This window comes from Lampetra planeri, chromosome 49 (assembly GCF_965212315.1).
Source record: "Lampetra planeri chromosome 49, kcLamPlan1.2.h2, whole genome shotgun sequence".
In the NCBI taxonomy this organism is placed as follows: Eukaryota; Metazoa; Chordata; class Hyperoartia; order Petromyzontiformes; family Petromyzontidae; genus Lampetra; species Lampetra planeri.
The window spans coordinates 42,897-62,735 of record NC_136155.1 but is presented as its reverse complement, the minus strand read 5'-3'; the positions used below and the strand labels follow the sequence as shown (position 1 = coordinate 62,735).

The 19,839-nt window shown below is 45.1% G+C and overlaps 1 protein-coding gene across 1 annotated transcript in view; it reads left to right on the top strand.

Annotated features, from left to right (window-relative positions):
* The window catches only part of LOC144733946 (zona pellucida sperm-binding protein 3-like), a 30,134-nt gene extending 22,701 nt beyond the window's left edge, over positions 1 to 7,433 (top strand). Inside the window, exons 9-10 of the mRNA XM_078615975.1 lie at positions 4,736 to 4,855; positions 7,050 to 7,433. Coding sequence (XP_078472101.1) covers positions 4,736 to 4,855; positions 7,050 to 7,201 — 272 coding nt within the window. The 3' untranslated portion in view covers positions 7,202 to 7,433. The remainder of the gene's footprint in view (positions 1 to 4,735; positions 4,856 to 7,049) is intronic.
* Positions 7,434 to 19,839: the final 12,406 nt, after the last annotated feature.

The window sequence follows — 19,839 nt, the reverse complement described above, 5'->3', positions numbered from 1 at the left end:
TTCGAGATGTGGACATTTTATATGACTAGATGTAGTAAACTTATACATCCATAATACAGGTTTTTTTGGGTTAGATTGCGTAAATATGTAAATGTGTCATTAAACCCACCACCACCCGACACAGCCAGTTAGTAAGGTTTGCCACGTGAATGGAATATGCCAATTCGTGACTCATGTCGTGGCTGACTCGGACACGAAGAGTAGGAAGCACTCTATTTATTAAACACCGAGCACACTTTGTAATCTATATACAATACACACCTTACACTGTCTTTTGCTTATACGCAACTTTACTCTAGTTGCTAGCCTACACACAATGCTAGCCTTCTGACACTGACGGCGCTGATCTAAGACGGCCAACTACGTCTAGCAGCGCAATTATCAAGTGGAGATGACGGCGACGAAGGTGACGAAGGCTCGAGACTACAGCGACGATCTTGAACAGCACAATGACAATGGGGATCCCATTCCAAACAACAGCCCCAAGCTCCTGCTTGGGACCCCCTTTTTATCCTGTTAGCGTCACCTTGCTCTGCCCTGGCCATGCCTCCCCCTTCTGGAACCTACTAGCGGCCTCTTGACATGTCCCTTCTGTAATCTTTACCCTAGATCCCTCCTCGGGTCTATCACGTGGCCTGCTGTCAGTCAGTTGGCTGCTACAAGCTGCAGATCCCCTTCCCTGCCAGCAGCCAGCGCTATGCTACTTGGTGACCAGTTCTATGTCACTACACTCGTACACCACACTGGTGTGTTGAAGAGCAAATCTACAACATTTAAAATTTGATTTTTTCCAGTAATTACAACTGGCATCATCAGGCGGCAGTCAGATTTGTGTATTAAAATAGCAGTACTTGTTGTTGTCCTTCAGAAGGTACAAGAACAATGGGCTTGCATAATGCATGTTGATTACCATATAAATGTAGCGTCGTCAGGCATTGTATATAGCATTGTTATGCACACTTACCTGTAGTAGCAGACACGTCCATAGGGGGTGGTAACCTGGGATGGGCAGGATGAGCTGGGCTGTTGGGACACTAGGCTCTCCCAGCCCCAAGAGAGGGGTTGGGGGATATTCCAGAGCCCGCTAGAGTTCCAGAAGGAGGGCGTGGCCAGGGTTGAAGAGACCCGGCCACGGGTATAAAAGCCGGACCTCTGGACGAGTCCGGCAGTCTTCGTGAAGCTGAAGTAAGAAGACCAGCTTGGCTAGGACCCTGGGAACCCCCAGTCCCGACGTCCTTTTAAGGGCCGGGACCGAGTGGGCCAGTGGTCGAGACCCGAGGACCTTGGCTGGGTTGGGTCAGGTAGTCTCCCCTTAGGTCCCCTTAGTCGGAGGGATTGTGAGTGTGGCCCCAGTGATAGGACACGCTAGCCCGGAGGCCATAACTCCCTAAGTATCAGGTAGAGGGGCCGTTACCCCTCTGTTAGGAAACGTGTTGCCTCAAGTACTCCGTCTCTGGTCTCCTGGAACCCACAAATAACCAAACCTGCAATGGATACCCATTGTCCTTTATATGTTTGTAGACGGCCGGATTTAGACTTGCCGCGGATGGCAAACAAACACAATGGGCGTGGCTACATCGGGACGCGAAGACGGTGTTTACTGCGACGTCCGCGTTGTTATCCTGGGGGGCTATTGCGGAGCTGGGATCCCCCACAGCCCCACCCCTCAAGGGGGGATGGCTATTTAAGGCGGCGAGTCAGACGGCTCGGGGTCGAGTGTTAAGCTGTAACCAGTGAAGAAAGAAGACTCGCTAGACAGGCCCTGGAACTCCCTGGGATCGCTGCCCTTTTCAGGGCCGACCAGGCAAGCGTGGCCCTAAGAGCCCAGAACCGACGCTCTTCTGAGAGCCGGACTGGGTATTCCGGGTGCCGTAACCTAGCTATCAGCTAGCTGTGAGTCAGGCTGTTGTGTTCCGTAGCGTAGACGGGTGAGGGGCCGATACCCCTTCAAGTACTGTAAGTTGCCTGTTACTCGCTGGTGTTAATAAACAAGCATGTGCCTCCAACTACGTTGTCAAGTCTCCGGGAACCTTACTACATCTGCATTAATTAACTTTCCCCCCTGCCTCCCCCACACATCGCTCAAGAAGTGCTCAAGTGGTATCACATCTACCCCTTTATTTGAGGAATGAAACGGGAGGATTTCTCCACCTGGCTGTTGCTGGATGAAGCTAGTTGTAATTACTGGCTAAACGTCATACTCAGATTTTAAATCTTGTGGCTTTGTTCTCCAAAACATCAGTGTGTGTGCTGTACTAGTGGAGTAACAGCACTGGATGGCACCATGCTGTAAGTGCCGTGCCGGCCCTACAGGACACGGTGTGTGGGTGCCGACCAAAGGGGAAGGTCGTGCGAGGCCACGGCACTCTGGTTGACCCGGGAGGACACGTGACTGGTTAAGATGACAGGGTCCCCCAAGAGGAGGCTAGGGGGGGGGGGTCACGTGATTGGGACCCAGATCCTTCTCGATGGTTTTGCAAGGTGGATGTGGCCAAGGGCAGAGCCATGCCGCGGAGAGAATATAAGCCTAGTCCCGAGAGGGACCGGGGTTGTTAATCCTGGGAAAAGAACCCTTCGTCTACGATCTCCGTTCTACGAGTCTTCCAGCACGTGGACCTGGACAAATGCTGTTGGTCCTGGGTCCGTAGTAACAGTTATGTGGTAACTAGTGTAGTTAGCCGGGTGGTCACCACCCGAGGTTGTTATTCTGTTAAGGGGAAGTTACCCCGTGTGTTGGAACCAAATAAATGTGCTGCCTCCAAAGTCTACATCTGCGACTGTTCAACCCACTACACTAGTAAGAAATTGGCATCTTCTGTTTACATGACAAACCTTACTAATTGGCTGTGGCGATTTTAATGACATTTATGCGATCTAACCCAAAAAATCTATGGAGGATATTGATCACGAAAGCCTACGTGTTAAACTGACTTGTACGTTTTTAGTTGGTGTAATTTTTCCATGATATTCGACAGTTATTAATAAACTTGTACATGCCGTCCATTCACTATCAACATATTTTAGCATTCAAACACCGCTATAGGGATGGATAACATGGCATCAACAATACGATGTTGAAGTGCTTCAAGTCCCTTGTTTGCTAGTGTAGACTTTACTATTTAACAAACGTCAGATTAAAATCGAATGGTGTCAAGTCGGGTGAACGGGGGCGGACTTGTCGTATCAGATAATGGGGGTTCTCTTGAAACAGAAGGTACCAATAAATATTCACAACAAACTACAACTTCAAGTCGAATGCATATTCATATAAGATTTGAAAGTATCTCGAATGACAATCTAACTCTTCAACTTTCTTTTTGGTATATTCATTTTCAGACGCCCTTTATATTTCTTTGAAGGCCACAGTGTAAATGACAACTGAGGAGTAGTTCTCTGCTTGTGCACCACTGTCAAAGCAGCAGCATTGGCAAATAAGTCTCATTTGGTCGGAGGGAAAGTTTTTGTACTTTTGACTTCATTAACAGACGACCTCGTGGCTGTTGGCTAAGGGCCCTTTACCACACCCACCCAGCTTTCATATCTGTGTTTATTAACTTTCTAGGTTACATCTGTTATCATTTTGTCTCTCCCTTGTTGCGGTTCAAAATACAGCACGTGTAAGTCTCTGCATTACAACAAATGCCTCATTCCTCTGTTGGTGTTAATATGGACTGAGTCATGGCCTTAATTCCGCGTGGAGGTTGCCTGTTCTCCAGGCGCGGCGAACGACCCTTGGCGATTGCCTGCCGTTGACACGAGCTCGCGAGAGGCTCGTGCACGTCGCGCACGAGATCGATTGAGACTCGACGTGTTCCATCGTCGGTCGCGGCGCGCCGAAATAGCGCTCGGGTGATTGGTTTTATTTTCAATTTGTGGAAAAGGCGACGGTTCCCGCTGCTTGTGGGGCCGTGAGCTTCCTAATGGCAAGAGATTATTTGGTTTCCACTTTCATCCCACATGGTAAACACTCGTTAATGAAAATTATTAAACATCCAAAATTTAGCCCTTTCCTGGATGAAGCTGCACTTGGTGAGACTTTCCTGACCAACTTTGCAAAGCAAGGTTTAAAGAATGAATGCCTTAGCTCTGTCTCAAACGTCTGGGGCACAATAACTCGTCATTGCAATAGTAGTTCATCATGTACGTCATCTCACTCTGGGACTCGCAGCTTTAGAACCGCATAATCGCTAACGTATGTAGGTTAACCTTCTTTTGGACTGCAAATTAAATCTTTAACTAAATGCTTTCCTGCATTCAAATGCAATTTAGGGAGTGGCAGGATCCATGCACACCCATGGTTTGTCTTCCTTGTGTTTTTAAATCCTTTATATTAAGTTTGCTTGCTTGCGCGCTTACGACCATGCAAATCTTTCGGTCGTTTTACTATTTAAATCCTTTATATTAAGTTCGCTTGCTTGCGCGCTTACGACCGTGCAAATCTTTCGGTCGTTTTTTAACCCTCTTTCCGTGATCCAATCGAGCTGACATTTTCCACACAGACTCGTTGTGCGTGACAATTAAATTTTCGTGAAAAAAAAATTTGCTAAATTTTACACTTTTTAGGAAAAAATATATATATATTTAATTACCAATTGCTTAATGCTGCCAGGCAATCATTTGACCCATAGGTGGCAGCCATCTCAAGCCAGAGGACGAGAGGACTCGAGCCGCCACGCATATAAAGGATTTATAGTGAAAAACTTTGTTAATACGGGTTAATTTTTTGTGTATGCAGGCATTGTGGTGAGCGGCTACGTGGGCCTGGGCCCCCTGACCGTGAGCGGGGACCAAACGGATCATCCCGCTGTCGACAAGCGCGACCTGCTCCGCTTCGGGAGGGCCCACGACCATGTCGGTGCAGTCCGCACCTCCGTCACCCGCGTGGGGGATATGCAATATTTTTTAATTAAAGCACTTTTAGCAATTGCCTCTATTTGCAGCTTTACACACCATGACGGTGCACCTCTGTCAGCCATGCTTTCGGAAAACATATTTTGGATCTTGGGCTTTTTATAGCCTTGGCCCTCTGGTTTGAAACGCTTTCTGTCTGTAGAACTGCACCCGACCGCTGACATTCTCCCATTTAGCAAGAAACTAAAAACCTTATTTCCTATAATATGTTATGGAAACTGGAGATGTGTTTTTCGTTGTGTACATTTTACTGTGCATATGTTGACCTTTATTTCGCACCGTATGTAGCCAACCATGCTATTTGGAGATGCGGGAAATCTGAGGTACTGTACGGTGCTTTGAAGCCCTTTTTGAGGTCTGATGTGCCTTAAAAAATCCTAAATAATAGTAATACGTTACCGATTATCAATTATTTTTTAGAGGAGCCCGAGTAATCGGCTCCAAGAACGTAGTCAATTCATCAACTGAATTGCTTGATCTGTCCCGCTCCAAGTACGTCATCGATAGTGTTCCAAAGTGAAAACGGACTGTGGCCTCATTAAATTAAATCTGCATATCTTACTGCAGATCTGCCCACGACGGTAGCAAGTAAAAATTAAAAAAGTCTGGAGTAACGTTGCAGAAACCCTGACCAGCCAATCGGGTCTCAATTGGGATTACACCTGCAACTAATCACACCACTGTCGGTCTCATGCCTGCTTGCAGGCCAGGTGCAGAATTATTGTTCTGCACAGGGACAGCTGCCACTGGGGGTGCCCTTTAAAACGTGTGAGACGTTATGAAAGCTGTATCTCGTGTAAAGTGCTCTGACAAGCTCTGGCGTTTCGTGCGCCCAATTAAAAGAACGTTTCATTCTTGACACCAGAGTGGCGACCCACTGAACTCTTGGCTTCAGTTGATGTGCAGTGGACTGTTGAACTCATTTCCACAGGCCCTTTTGGATTGCACCCGTTGGGTTGCACTCCCTCGTCGAGGAGGCCGCTCTCCTCCTATCTTTCAGTTACATGCTGATTTCTCACATTAACATCACTAGCCCCGGCCACTTCTCTTTGGATCCTTGGGCTACACTCATTTCAAACCTTTTAAAACAGTCTGCCTCAGCAGCAGACCATGCTTTCCCACCTGATGACGGACGCTTGTGTTGTGCCCAAAACGTCGTGATTTATTTTATACCTACGTGACTTTACCGAAAGAACCAAAGAGTAAAGATTCGTTCATGAAGCCATCCATATATACAGACACAATTTCAACTGAGAGGAAGGTTATAAAACTCGGCAATCATTGCAAAGCTGTCATCAACCACTTGGGTCATGACTTGACTTGTGTTTTCTTGTCAATCAACCTCCACCGTCAGCAGTGTGGTGTGTGGAGCGGTGTGCAGTGATTTCGTGGGGGCCCTTTTGCTGCATTGGCATTGCTGCCTGGCCCATGCTGGTGGTGCTGCAGATACACTTGGGCTACGCCCATCTCCAAACCTTTATAAACGGTTTGCCTTTAGAGGCTAACCCCTTTTCCTGATGATGACTGCTTGTGTTGCGATCGAAACGTCGTGACATTTTTATTTACTTGATTTTTATCGTCTGTGATTTTACCGAAAGAACCAAAGAATATGAATTCCTGCAGTCACAAGTTTTAAGTCAAAATCAAAACTGGTATATCAAGTGTTTCTTTTGGAGACGTTGCCCCTTTACCAAATTGATCAGAACGCTGTTCAAAACTTGGCAATGGAAACTGCGCCTAATGGTTTCGCTGCGTGTCACGTTGTTAATGCCAACCGAATACCTTAGGAGAAGTGCAATGTTGGATATTGCCCCATAATCGTTGCACCTGCACGATATTTCCTCATTTGATTGGGCTCATTTGGTTGGCTATGATGAGAATTAATTACAGCTGCCAATTCACTGCTGGATGGAGGCCTCCCTGCCCTGTTTGGTCATGGGAGCTGTTTGATCGCCTCCTTCCACATTGGTCGCTGTGAGTGAAGGGTTGGCACTGGACTGGTTTCTGTCTCGATCGCTCACACAGGTGTTCACCGTGACTACCAATTCAACCTCGGCTTTTTTACAACTCGGCCATGAATCTGGTGGTGCTGTGGCATTCAGAAGACTGCGAGATTTTTGTTTTTTGTTGCCATTCAGACTCGAGCGGTGCGGCGGAGGAGACGGCGGTGACAACGGCGGCAGTGGTGTTGCCTCTCGCCGTGACGGTGCTCGTGGCTGGCACTCTGGCATGGAGGAGGAGGAAACTCCCACTACCCCGTGCCCTGATCCCAGCGTGTTGGCGAATCTAGCACGGACCGCTAGCACTTACTCCCCACTCGTCCAGAGGCATTCACCAGCAGGGAAAACACCCCCACCGCCCTCCCTGTCATGGTTTGGCCGGTGCGCATGTGCCCTCAGTGTCGAGTTTGGGATTTTTTTTTTTGGTATTTGCGGATTTGTTTTGTGGTGTTACAAAACACGATTATCCACCTGTCTTTGTGGTATTTGCCTTGAAAAGAAATAAACAAACGCACAAATGGGTCTCATTGCTCTCGCGTTGTCGTTGCTGCAGTGCACGATGTAGTAGTTACCCGTCGGATGCTTGTTACAATTTATTGGCCTACATTTTTTAAAATCTAAAATAACTTGACCACGTTTTCCCGTCAGTAGACATACTTTGCAAACCAGGGAAAAATGTGCATCTGATAGTTTCAGAGGTTTTAAAGAGATTGGAATGTCCCTGTGGACAATGCAAATGTGGAATGCGTGTCTTTTAAAAATAGCAACGCGATCTTCGTGCATCCACGTGCCAAAATTACGTAATGTGGTTAATTTCCATTCCAAAAAAATCATCTAATTATAGCCCTTGATCAATCCAAGGCCCGCCTCTTCGTTTTAGGTATTGTTTGAATATGCCTCACAATGCTGGGCAGTGTGGGTTGAAGTGGGGGAGAAAGCTAGAACTGGTTAATATGAAAAGCTGTTTATTTGACTGGGAATCGAACTCTGGTCACCAGGCCCATAGTGGTCCACTTATCACCTGCACCACCACTAATACCGTATTTGTTAATTATGACCGTGGTAAATTATGTTTCACACGAGAGTAATTGGATTATAGTCCTTGCGTTTTACAATGAATATCATTCTGCTGCAGTGCAGATGAGTTGCCAAACGTGTATTGTACATTGAAAGCATCTATAGACATTCCACAATGGACTTGAGGCCAAATGTGAGACTGCCGACACTTTCCAACTTGTTATTGTGGTTAGCCTAAATATAGTAGCAATGAGGCATATATATGGATACTGATTAGGAGTTGGTTGGATTAGTTGGAATTATTTAAGCTTGCTTTATCGATCGACTGGATATGTCTTGTCTTAATCTTCCTTCCGTTACTGCCTTAAAGCCTCGCCTCTTCTCTCTTGCCCATTCTCACCCTATTTTCTCCCTTTGCCCCTCTTCATTTCCATATCCCTCCTACCCTTTCGTCATCCCCAAGTACCCCTCAATCGCTGTCACTCATTTCTCAATCCTTGTACCGCCCCTGCCAACTGCATCATTTAATTCCGTCATCTAAGCTTTGTCAAGCGCCTTGAATGAAGGCGCACTATAAATTGGATTCGATTGACCAGTCTGAACATGCATTGTATCCATTAGCGGAGGAACAAAGCATGTATTGCAGTAAAATCTGCTCTAAAACATTCAATACACGCATGGGATTGTGTGTGTAATCAATAATGTTCGCTTGGCATACCCCTGATGTGGGAGACCAGTATCCCAGATTGTATTTGCAATTTCACACTAGTTTACGGTAGGTAAGAATTGCAGCTAATTCTGGCTAAAGGAAGAATAGCAGTGTGGCTAAGAATATTTTAGTTGTGCTATGTATTCACACTTTTGCTTCAGATTCTGATTCTATGGAATCATGTAACCCCCCCCTCTCCAGCCACTAGAGTCTGCTACATTCACCAAAATGTTAAATACATTATGGGCTTGAATCAAAAGTATGCTGGGGGGAAGAATGCATTCTGAAAGTACTCGTGGCTTAATCATAGCAATCAAAATAATGAAGACTCTGAACTACTATTGCTTTACATTGTTTGAACAAGTACTAAGCACTGGCCCAAAGACCCAACACGTCAATTAGCCAGAAACAAACGGAACTTCTTGGAGTTGAGGCATTTATAGAATTGAGCCTGGGTGGAAATTCCACGGTCGAGCAGTGCGAGGAAAGAAAGCAGAAGGTTAAGTGTTTTGCGTGGGGCGAAATAATACTCGTCGCATGTCACGTCTCTTTGAACAAAGACAACGAAGCGTTCCACTCTCATTCAAATTTCTTCCTGCCCCAAAAGCAAGCATATGTGATTCTAATAATCTCATTTGTCGTGACATTTTGCTGCAGGGTCTTTGCCAGGATGTGGTGTGCAGTCTGTTCACGCCCACGCCCGTACATTGCATCATCGCGATGCAAGTGTGTAGGTCGTGTGAGGCGGATGTCAAATATTGGAATGTTTGGGGAAACTTAACTTGCATTCCACTTGCAGCCTTTTCAAAAACTGCATTGCTGGGACATGTCTCGTCTTACAGAAGAAAATGCCATTTTTAGTTTTTCGCAAAAAATGTGTTTTTAACAAATGTCCTCCCTCGTATCCGTGCTTTGTTCCTGCTCGCTGGATTCGAGACGACGTTCGCACACTCTTTTACCTGAATGTGGACAATCGGCAACTTTTAATGCTTTTTGAGTCGCACGATCTGTCCTTGTTTTTGGGGAAGCTCTCGTGGCTTGGACTATAAAATATACAAATCTTAACAAAACTGTCTGATGAAAAAATAAGAATGCCAAAGGTAGCAGCTGCTTGTTGTTGAAATGGGTGGTGATGATAATGCCAAGCTAGCTGTACTGTTACGCAGCGCTAACATCGGTTCCGTCCATCCATCCCTGGGTTTAATTTCTCATGGAATATTTTCTGGGATGTCTGCTTGATGACAGCTTCAGATGCTCGCTGTGGATAGGTGTGTGCAGCTGTTACAGATCCTACAGGAGAAGGCAACGGAGTGGGACTATAGTGAGGGTTTACAATGGATGGACTTGAGGTGGAGTTGGGTACCTAACTGCATTGCATACATCATTATTGTTAGCTAAGATTAATCCACTGGATAAACACCTCCCCAAGTCGCTGCCACCTCGAGCCTGAGATGTAATCATCCAAAGATTCTATTTCATGGATTATAAACCAAAATTATGATTTACAGCCTTTATTAAGAATGCCTCAATGCTATGTCAGTCGTTGGGATTGTTTGACCCCACCTTGCCTATCGCCACTCTACATACCTAAAGTAACAATTCTAGATTTGAAGCTTTCGTGACTGCAATGATTCATATTCTCAGGTTTTTTCGGTAAAGTCACGTAGGTAAAACATTAAAAGTAATGAAAGTAAAATAAAACAAAACAAAAATAAAAATAAAATTCACGACGTTTCGGAGGCAACACAAGTCTCCGTCATCAGGTGGGACCGTCACAGCCAGATTAGCTGCATCAAGTGAAGCAATGATTCAAAATGTAATCCCTTATAAGCAAGTTGAAGGGGGGGAGGAGAGGGGGGGGGGGAGTTCATCAGAATGTGGTAGCCAATGAATGGAACGTATCGGGAGGGAGGGGGGTGGGAGGGGGAGGGAGCCAACAAAACATTTGGCGGCGGCTTGGACGCGGCTGCTGCGCACGCCAACACAATGGGCAGAAAGGGGGGAGGGGAGGTCTGATACACATGATAGAACAAAGGAACGAAAATGCCCATGTTTATACCAATGCAGGCTGAAAAATGAAGAGAGTACTGTTAAAAATAACTGGGGATGTTAACACTCGGTGAAGTAAATTAAAATAGTGCCTGTCAGATAAGATGGTCCAAAAAGTGTAATTAAGTCTTTTTTGCGTGGTTAATAACATCTTTCCAGTGATTACTGAGTTTGTACCCATCATCACGGTTGAAATTATGTCTGTGTTTGTATATTTGTATGGCTTCGTGTACAAACCTTTGATGGTAGCCAGGAGGCTTGCAGAGAACCTTGGTCTCGGAAAAGACAATATCATGAGAGCCCGCCGAGTTGTAGCAATGATCGGCAACGGCCGAAGAATCAGTTCTGCCGTGTTTCAGATCTGACTTGTGCTCGCGGACACGATCAGCAACATGACGTTTTGTTTCTCCAATGTAGCAATCACCACAAATGCAACTCAATTTGTAGACTCCAGGATACTGTAAGTCAGGAACGACATCCTTCACAGATGGAATCAGATCACGGATTTTATGCACTGTGCTGAATCGGACTTGGATCTTATGTTTGTTTAGAATTTTGGAGATCTTTTTGGTCACGCCTGCTATGTATGGTAACGTGATAGTTTTGGTCGGAGTTTCATGTGGTTGTTTCTGTGTGGTGGGAGAGACAGCTTGGCGGATAGTACGGTCAGAGTATCCGTTCATCCTGAGGGCCCGATGTACATGTCTTAATTCATCAGTCAGGTGGTGTTGGTCAGAAATGCCATGGGCTCTGTGGTATAGCGTTTTGATGAGAGAATTCTTTTGAGATGGGTGGTGGTGGGAATCCGGTTTCAGGTAGGAATCTGTGTGGGTGGCTTTCCTGTAGACAGAATGTCCCAAGGATCCGTCAAGCCTCCTCTTAAACAGAATATCCAAGAATGGTAGTTTACCGTCTTTCTCCACTTCCATGGTGAATCTGATAGATGGGTGTCTAGAATTGATGTGGTCCAAGAAGTGGTTCAATGCTGGGAGGCCATGTGGCCAGATGACGAAAGTGTCATCCACATATCTCTTCCACAGGGAAGGACGCAGGGTGGATGTCTGGATGGCGTCTGATTCAAACTTTTCCATGAAAATGTTGGCTATAACTGGTGACAAGGGGGAGCCCATAGGGGTACCCTCATTCTGTTTGTAGAAGGTGCCATTCCAGGTAAAATAGGTGTTGGTGAGGCAATGCCTAACCAGCGCAGGTACATCAGAATTCAATCCCTGTTGGACTAAGTCCTCAATTATTGTTAGGGTGTCCGGTACTGGGACTTTGGTAAACAAAGATACTACATCAAAGCTGACGAGAATGTCATCAGGAGATAGTACCATGTCCTTAACCATAGAGACTAATTGGGTTGAGTTGAGTACTGCCGAAGAGGTCTTGCCTGTGAAGGGGAGCAGAGTATCTGATAGAAAACGGGCTAGTTTGTACGTCGGAGAGTTTATCGTCGACACGATGGGTCGTAGCGGGGTGCCTTCTTTATGGATTTTAGGAAGACCATAGAGTCTGGGAGGTCTTGCCGCCGATGGTTTTAGAGAGGGACGTTTGCTTGGTTCGATTAGGGAAGTCGAACTCATGATGATACTGTTGGTTTTTGTCGTTAGGCTTTTAGTGGGATCGTTTTTAATTTTGGAGTAACTCCCATCATTAAGAAGGTCCAGGATTTTGTTGTTGTATGAATCTTTATCCATGATGACCGTGGCATTGCCCTTGTCTGCCGAGAGGATGACTATATCATCTCTCTTTTTTAAATTCGCGAGTTCAGAGCGTTCGTTTTTGCTGATGTTACTAGTGGGTTTCTTAGCATTCTTGAGAATAGTAGCTATTTCAGCTCTTGCTACATCAGCATGGATGTGTCCTATGCCTCTGAGGGCTACATCAATCTGAGAAATCATATCCTCTACTGGTATATATTTAGGGGTGACGGCGAAATGTAGTCCTTTGGCCAGTACCGTTTTTAGATTGTCAGAGATTGGAATGTTACTCTGATTAATCACGGTCTTGTTAACATCCAGCTTTGCGATGTGTGGCTCTGGTTTCTTTTTAGATAGGAGGTTGAATTTAGAAATCAGGTTAGCTTTGCATTTGGCTGACATTGAGTCAGCAGAAGCAGAAGTCATGTTATCAACGTGGTTCCAATCAGAAGGTGACATTTTTTGTGTTAACATTAGATGTGTTTGTAAGAGAGTCTTGTCTAAATTATCGAGTTCAGATCGGAGTAACCTTATTCTCTCCGAGATTAGTGATAGGCTAGCTTTAAATAAGATCTGTTTGGAGTTCGGTGAGGACACAGCAGCGGATGTGAGTGTGAAAGCGATGGGTATTACCTTGTTATCGCGGCATCTCTTGAGGAAGGCCAGCGTCTCGAGAAGCTGTGACTTCTTGTCTCGTTGAGACAAGAAGTCACAGCTTCTCGAGACGTCTTGTCTCGTTGAGACAAGAAGTCACAGCTTCTCGAGACGCTGGCCTTCCTCAAGAGATGCCGCGATAACAAGGTAATACCCATCGCTTTCACACTCACATCCGCTGCTGTGTCCTCACCGAACTCCAAACAGATCTTATTTAAAGCTAGCCTATCACTAATCTCGGAGAGAATAAGGTTACTCCGATCTGAACTCGATAATTTAGACAAGACTCTCTTACAAACACATCTAATGTTAACACAAAAAATGTCACCTTCTGATTGGAACCACGTTGATAACATGACTTCTGCTTCTGCTGACTCAATGTCAGCCAAATGCAAAGCTAACCTGATTTCTAAATTCAACCTCCTATCTAAAAAGAAACCAGAGCCACACATCGCAAAGCTGGATGTTAACAAGACCGTGATTAATCAGAGTAACATTCCAATTTCTGACAATCTAAAAACGGTACTGGCCAAAGGACTACATTTCGCCGTCACCCCTAAATATATACCAGTAGAGGATATGATTTCTCAGATTGATGTAGCCCTCAGAGGCATAGGACACATCCATGCTGATGTAGCAAGAGCTGAAATAGCTACTATTCTCAAGAATGCTAAGAAACCCACTAGTAACATCAGCAAAAACGAACGCTCTGAACTCGCGAATTTAAAAAAGAGAGATGATATAGTCATCCTCTCGGCAGACAAGGGCAATGCCACGGTCATCATGGATAAAGATTCATACAACAACAAAATCCTGGACCTTCTTAATGATGGGAGTTACTCCAAAATTAAAAACGATCCCACTAAAAGCCTAACGACAAAAACCAACAGTATCATCATGAGTTCGACTTCCCTAATCGAACCAAGCAAACGTCCCTCTCTAAAACCATCGGCGGCAAGACCTCCCAGACTCTATGGTCTTCCTAAAATCCATAAAGAAGGCACCCCGCTACGACCCATCGTGTCGACGATAAACTCTCCGACGTACAAACTAGCCCGTTTTCTATCAGATACTCTGCTCCCCTTCACAGGCAAGACCTCTTCGGCAGTACTCAACTCAACCCAATTAGTCTCTATGGTTAAGGACATGGTACTATCTCCTGATGACATTCTCGTCAGCTTTGATGTAGTATCTTTGTTTACCAAAGTCCCAGTACCGGACACCCTAACAATAATTGAGGACTTAGTCCAACAGGGATTGAATTCTGATGTACCTGCGCTGGTTAGGCATTGCCTCACCAACACCTATTTTACCTGGAATGGCACCTTCTACAAACAGAATGAGGGTACCCCTATGGGCTCCCCCTTGTCACCAGTTATAGCCAACATTTTCATGGAAAAGTTTGAATCAGACGCCATCCAGACATCCACCCTGCGTCCTTCCCTGTGGAAGAGATATGTGGATGACACTTTCGTCATCTGGCCACATGGCCTCCCAGCATTGAACCACTTCTTGGACCACATCAATTCTAGACACCCATCTATCAGATTCACCATGGAAGTGGAGAAAGACGGTAAACTACCATTCTTGGATATTCTGTTTAAGAGGAGGCTTGACGGATCCTTGGGACATTCTGTCTACAGGAAAGCCACCCACACAGATTCCTACCTGAAACCGGATTCCCACCACCACCCATCTCAAAAGAATTCTCTCATCAAAACGCTATACCACAGAGCCCATGGCATTTCTGACCAACACCACCTGACTGATGAATTAAGACATGTACATCGGGCCCTCAGGATGAACGGATACTCTGACCGTACTATCCGCCAAGCTGTCTCTCCCACCACACAGAAACAACCACATGAAACTCCGACCAAAACTATCACGTTACCATACATAGCAGGCGTGACCAAAAAGATCTCCAAAATTCTAAACAAACATAAGATCCAAGTCCGATTCAGCACAGTGCATAAAATCCGTGATCTGATTCCATCTGTGAAGGATGTCGTTCCTGACTTACAGTATCCTGGAGTCTACAAATTGAGTTGCATTTGTGGTGATTGCTACATTGGAGAAACAAAACGTCATGTTGCTGATCGTGTCCGCGAGCACAAGTCAGATCTGAAACACGGCAGAACTGATTCTTCGGCCGTTGCCGATCATTGCTACAACTCGGCGGGCTCTCATGATATTGTCTTTTCCGAGACCAAGGTTCTCTGCAAGCCTCCTGGCTACCATCAAAGGTTTGTACACGAAGCCATACAAATATACAAACACAGACATAATTTCAACCGTGATGATGGGTACAAACTCAGTAATCACTGGAAAGATGTTATTAACCACGCAAAAAAGACTTAATTACACTTTTTGGACCATCTTATCTGACATGCACTATTTTAATTTACTTCACCGAGTGTTAACATCCCCAGTTATTTTTAACAGTACTCTCTTCATTTTTCAGCCTGCATTGGTATAAACATGGGCATTTTCGTTCCTTTGTTCTATCATGTGTATCAGACCTCCCCTCCCCCCTTTCTGCCCATTGTGTTGGCGTGCGCAGCAGCCGCGTCCAAGCCGCCGCCAAATGTTTTGTTGGCTCCCTCCCCCTCCCACCCCCCTCCCTCCCGATACGTTCCATTCATTGGCTACCACATTCTGATGAACTCCCCCCCCCCCTCTCCTCCCCCCCTTCAACTTGCTTATAAGGGATTACATTTTGAATCATTGCTTCACTTGATGCAGCTAATCTGGCTGTGACGGTCCCACCTGATGACGGAGACTTGTGTTGCCTCCGAAACGTCGTGAATTTTATTTTTATTTTTGTTTTGTTTTATTTTACTTTCATTACTTTTAATGTTTTACCTACGTGACTTTACCGAAAAAACCTGAAACTAAAGTAACAAGTTAATTAAAATAATAATAACTGGTGTTGTATTAACTGTCGCCAAGAGAAGCGAAGCATCCGTTTTGGCCAAATGGAAACGCTTCCCCAGAAATAAATATTCTTAGTGGGTGGGGGTTGTCAGATAATCGGTGTGGGAAGTGTCAGACTTGAATTTCTGGGTGGCTGGAAATTTAATTAGTCATCTACCTGTAGTAAACATTTTTGAAAGCGTTATTATTTAAGCCAATGGTTCCCAAACACTCCCGCAGTTTACAAAGACCACAGTCCACAGTGAAATTGTCAGTACAGTGCTAGCAAGGCGTTTGTTTCATTTTGTAGAACACCAGAGAGCCTACGCTATGGCGTTGTCTCACCAGTGCTAGGCCAAAGGCCGCCATAAAGTGAGCAGTACAAGGACAAGGCAAACACCAAAGCTTTCATAGCTCCACGTTAAGCAGTTAAAGCTATGGGACCCTTTCCCCAATATGAAGACTTTGAATGATAAAAATAAAAACGGCTTTACCTGTTCATTTCACAGCATACAATATATATTTTAAATTATATTTCCATTGAATGTCATCTGGACTCTCCTGGAAACCCAATCTCATTTTATCACAGGGTCTGGGGGCCCAAACTCATGTCTTGGCTGAGTTTGCGTGCTAGGCTGCCTCGGGGACAGGTCAAATATGGGGGAAATTATCCCGGGACGAATCTCAGGTGTGTGTGTGGCGAGGGTGTATTTCTCCTCCTTGCAGATTGATGGTCATGGCATGACGTGGTACAAGAATTAATAAGAATCAGGATCTACATGTGTAGTGTAGCAGCGCAGACTGGCGACCAGGGGTAGTAATTATGGGTATACCCACCCAAAGGGAAGATCTGGGGCAAGAGTCATGGAAGGGAAAATAACTGGGCCAAGGGTCTTGGAAAGGATCCATCTTGTAGCTCCCAGAACCAGCTCGATGGTTAAATTTTGACTTAACTTTCGTGACTGCAGGAATTCATATTCTTCGGTTCTTTCGGTAAAGTCACGTAGAAAAAAAAGTGACTGCGCATGAACACGGTCTGAGTCACTTAGATTCCCCATTTAACTGCTGCCGCAGATACAGCTTAGTTTGTAGACGCCCGGGATATTGTATGTCAGGAATCTTGTCCTTCACAGATCACGAATTGTATGTACTGTGTTAATTCATACCTGGATCTTGTGTTTATGATTTTAACAATCTTTTTGGTTAGCCCTACTATGTATGGCAGGGTGATGGTTTTTATTGGATCCTCAGATGGCTCCTTCCTCACGGTTGAGGTGATGGCTTTGTTGAGTGTGTCGTCAGAATATCCATTTGCATTGAGAGCTCTGTCTACTGGTTAGGTGTTCATGGTCGAGATACATTGAGCTCTATGGTGCAGCGTTTTGATGAGGGAATTCTTCTGGGATGGGTGGTGGTGGGAATCAGGTTTTAGGTAGGCGTCAGTATGGGCTACTTTCCTGTAGACAGAGTGGCTCAGCCATCTGGTCTCTTTTTGATTAGGACATCCAAGAAAGGTAGCATGCCATCCTTTTATACCTCCTTCCCATAAAGAAATTGAATGTCAGATAACTGGTTGCGTTCATATGATCATGGAGCATTCTTGTAAAAAGCTTTTGCGCCTCAAATAATAAGAAACAGTATCGCCTCATCAGCACCACGCTACAGTCTGCATTATAGACTGCCAGTATGCTCGCCGAGGTTAAGAACCAGGTTACAGTCTACATTATAGACTGCTAGTACACTCACCGAACTTAACCAGGCTACAGGCTACATTATAGATTCAATGGTGGAGCCAGTATTTTCAGGTAGGGGAGGGCAATCCCTCCAGCAATGAAAAATGATAGTTGTAAGTAAGTACTTGTCCCTTGCTTTTTAGTCGAATTTGAACCGTGTGACCGGCATCATGCTCGCTGAAGGTATTCCTTCAGGGAAGTTGTGTACTATATACGCAACTGCGCACAATTATGTGAGTCACTTATAACTGCGTTGCCGTTACTTATTGCCAATTATGGACTCGCACAAGATTGTCCTATCATCTCATAGAGTCCCAGGCACGTAATAATATGCTACAGTGGCAGTGGGGGTCGCAAAATTACTAAAATCCCAATGATCTGATCGAAATCCCTAGTTTTGATGGATCATTGGGGGGGCACATGCCACCCCACTTCCCCCCACTGGCTCCGACAATGTTTTGATTGCCAGTACACTCCGATTTAAGAACCAGGCTACAGTCAACATTCGTGTTTTTTATTTGTATTATTATTAACTTTAATTTTTATTATTCTTTTTCTATCAACGTGACTTTGCCAAAAGAACCAAAGAATAAGCTGGATGGTTCCAGAAGGGGGGTGTGGGCGGGGCTGGGCCTCGCTGAAAGGATAAAAGGGGGCAAGAGAAAGAGCTCAGGGCTGTCCGTGGGAGTCGGGGTCGTCTCGTCGTTGCTGCTGTCATCGTCACCGTCGTCACTGCCGTCTTTTGTCATCACTCGACGTCGCCACTGCTATATAGTTAGCCAGCTATCTCGTCGGTCAGCACCGTCGTTGCTAGGCAGTCAGTGTTGTGTTACGTGCTAGCAAGTGTAAAAGTGCGAGTTATGAGAAATAAATAAGAAGGTGCCTCTGCAGTCATTATCTCAGTAGTCGTACATTATACATGTATACTGGATGATTAATATCTGTGGCAAGGTCGTCTGCTTTTAATAACATTAATAGGTGGCCTGGTATGAAGAATGTGCACATTCCGATCAGTTTTTATTTGAGTGAGTTTTTGGTGATAAATTATTGAGTGGGTGTTTTTTTTTAGGTAAATGTTTTATAATGGTGAAAATAATTAACCATGGGTTAATATTACATTTTCTTGTAAGATATGGTACTATAAAAATAGGATAATCACAATTGAATAGTACGTGCCATGGATAAAATGCTAATGGATATCGTTCAGATGAGCACCACTGCAATAGGTGCTATGATAGCACCTATTGCACGTAACTTGGCCTATGTAGTTGGAGCGACCCAATGCAGTTCGAGGACTGCGACAACGCCGTTTTGCAGTTGTATTTAGGGCTTCTGGTGATACAATAAAGACCTTTCTGCTGGAACTATGTCAATGTCTTCAGGAGAAGTGTGGTGGCGAGATGTTAACTCTCTTGCCTGGTATGCAGGAGCTCATGGATTTTTCCCCGGATTCTCTGGTTTTTACCTACACATTTAAAAACACGCATTTAGAGTATTTGGCTGATACACATTTCTACATGAGAAACCACTTCGTTGAGCTTTGTGTATTTTGCCAAGAATATTCTTAGCGGTACCACCTTCATGCTATGACAGGGTATTAACCCCCGGGCAGGGCTGTAACTGTTCAGACCACGACTTCAAATTGCAGCCACGATCAACACGGCTCATCATCTGTCCGGGAGCATTAAATGAGCACAAATTGGGGAGGCTGCACAAACCTTCATGGGGCTCTCAAGGATCAGCCAGGTCTATGCAGTGCCAAGAAAGGCATTCGCATGGGTCAGCCACATCTATAATGTGGGGATCTTAACGTGGTATAATGGTTAGCGCACTGAACTTGAAATCCGTATCCTGCTGCAACTATGCATTCTCGCACCCATAATGCTGACCGTTCCATTTATATTCCCTTCACTGGTTTCCCATCGACCCCTGAATCAAGTTGAAGATCGGACTTTCTGATTTCAAAGTTGTGCATGGACTTGCCCCCTGCTTATCTTTCCCCTCACATTTTCATACACCTCGTCCTGAGTTTTTGTCATCCAGGCTGCAGTTGCCGACTAAACCTCAAAACAAGCGCACGATTTGGTGGGCGTGCATTCTCAGTTGCAGCTCCCTTGGTTTGGAATTACATTCCATTCAAAATTCGG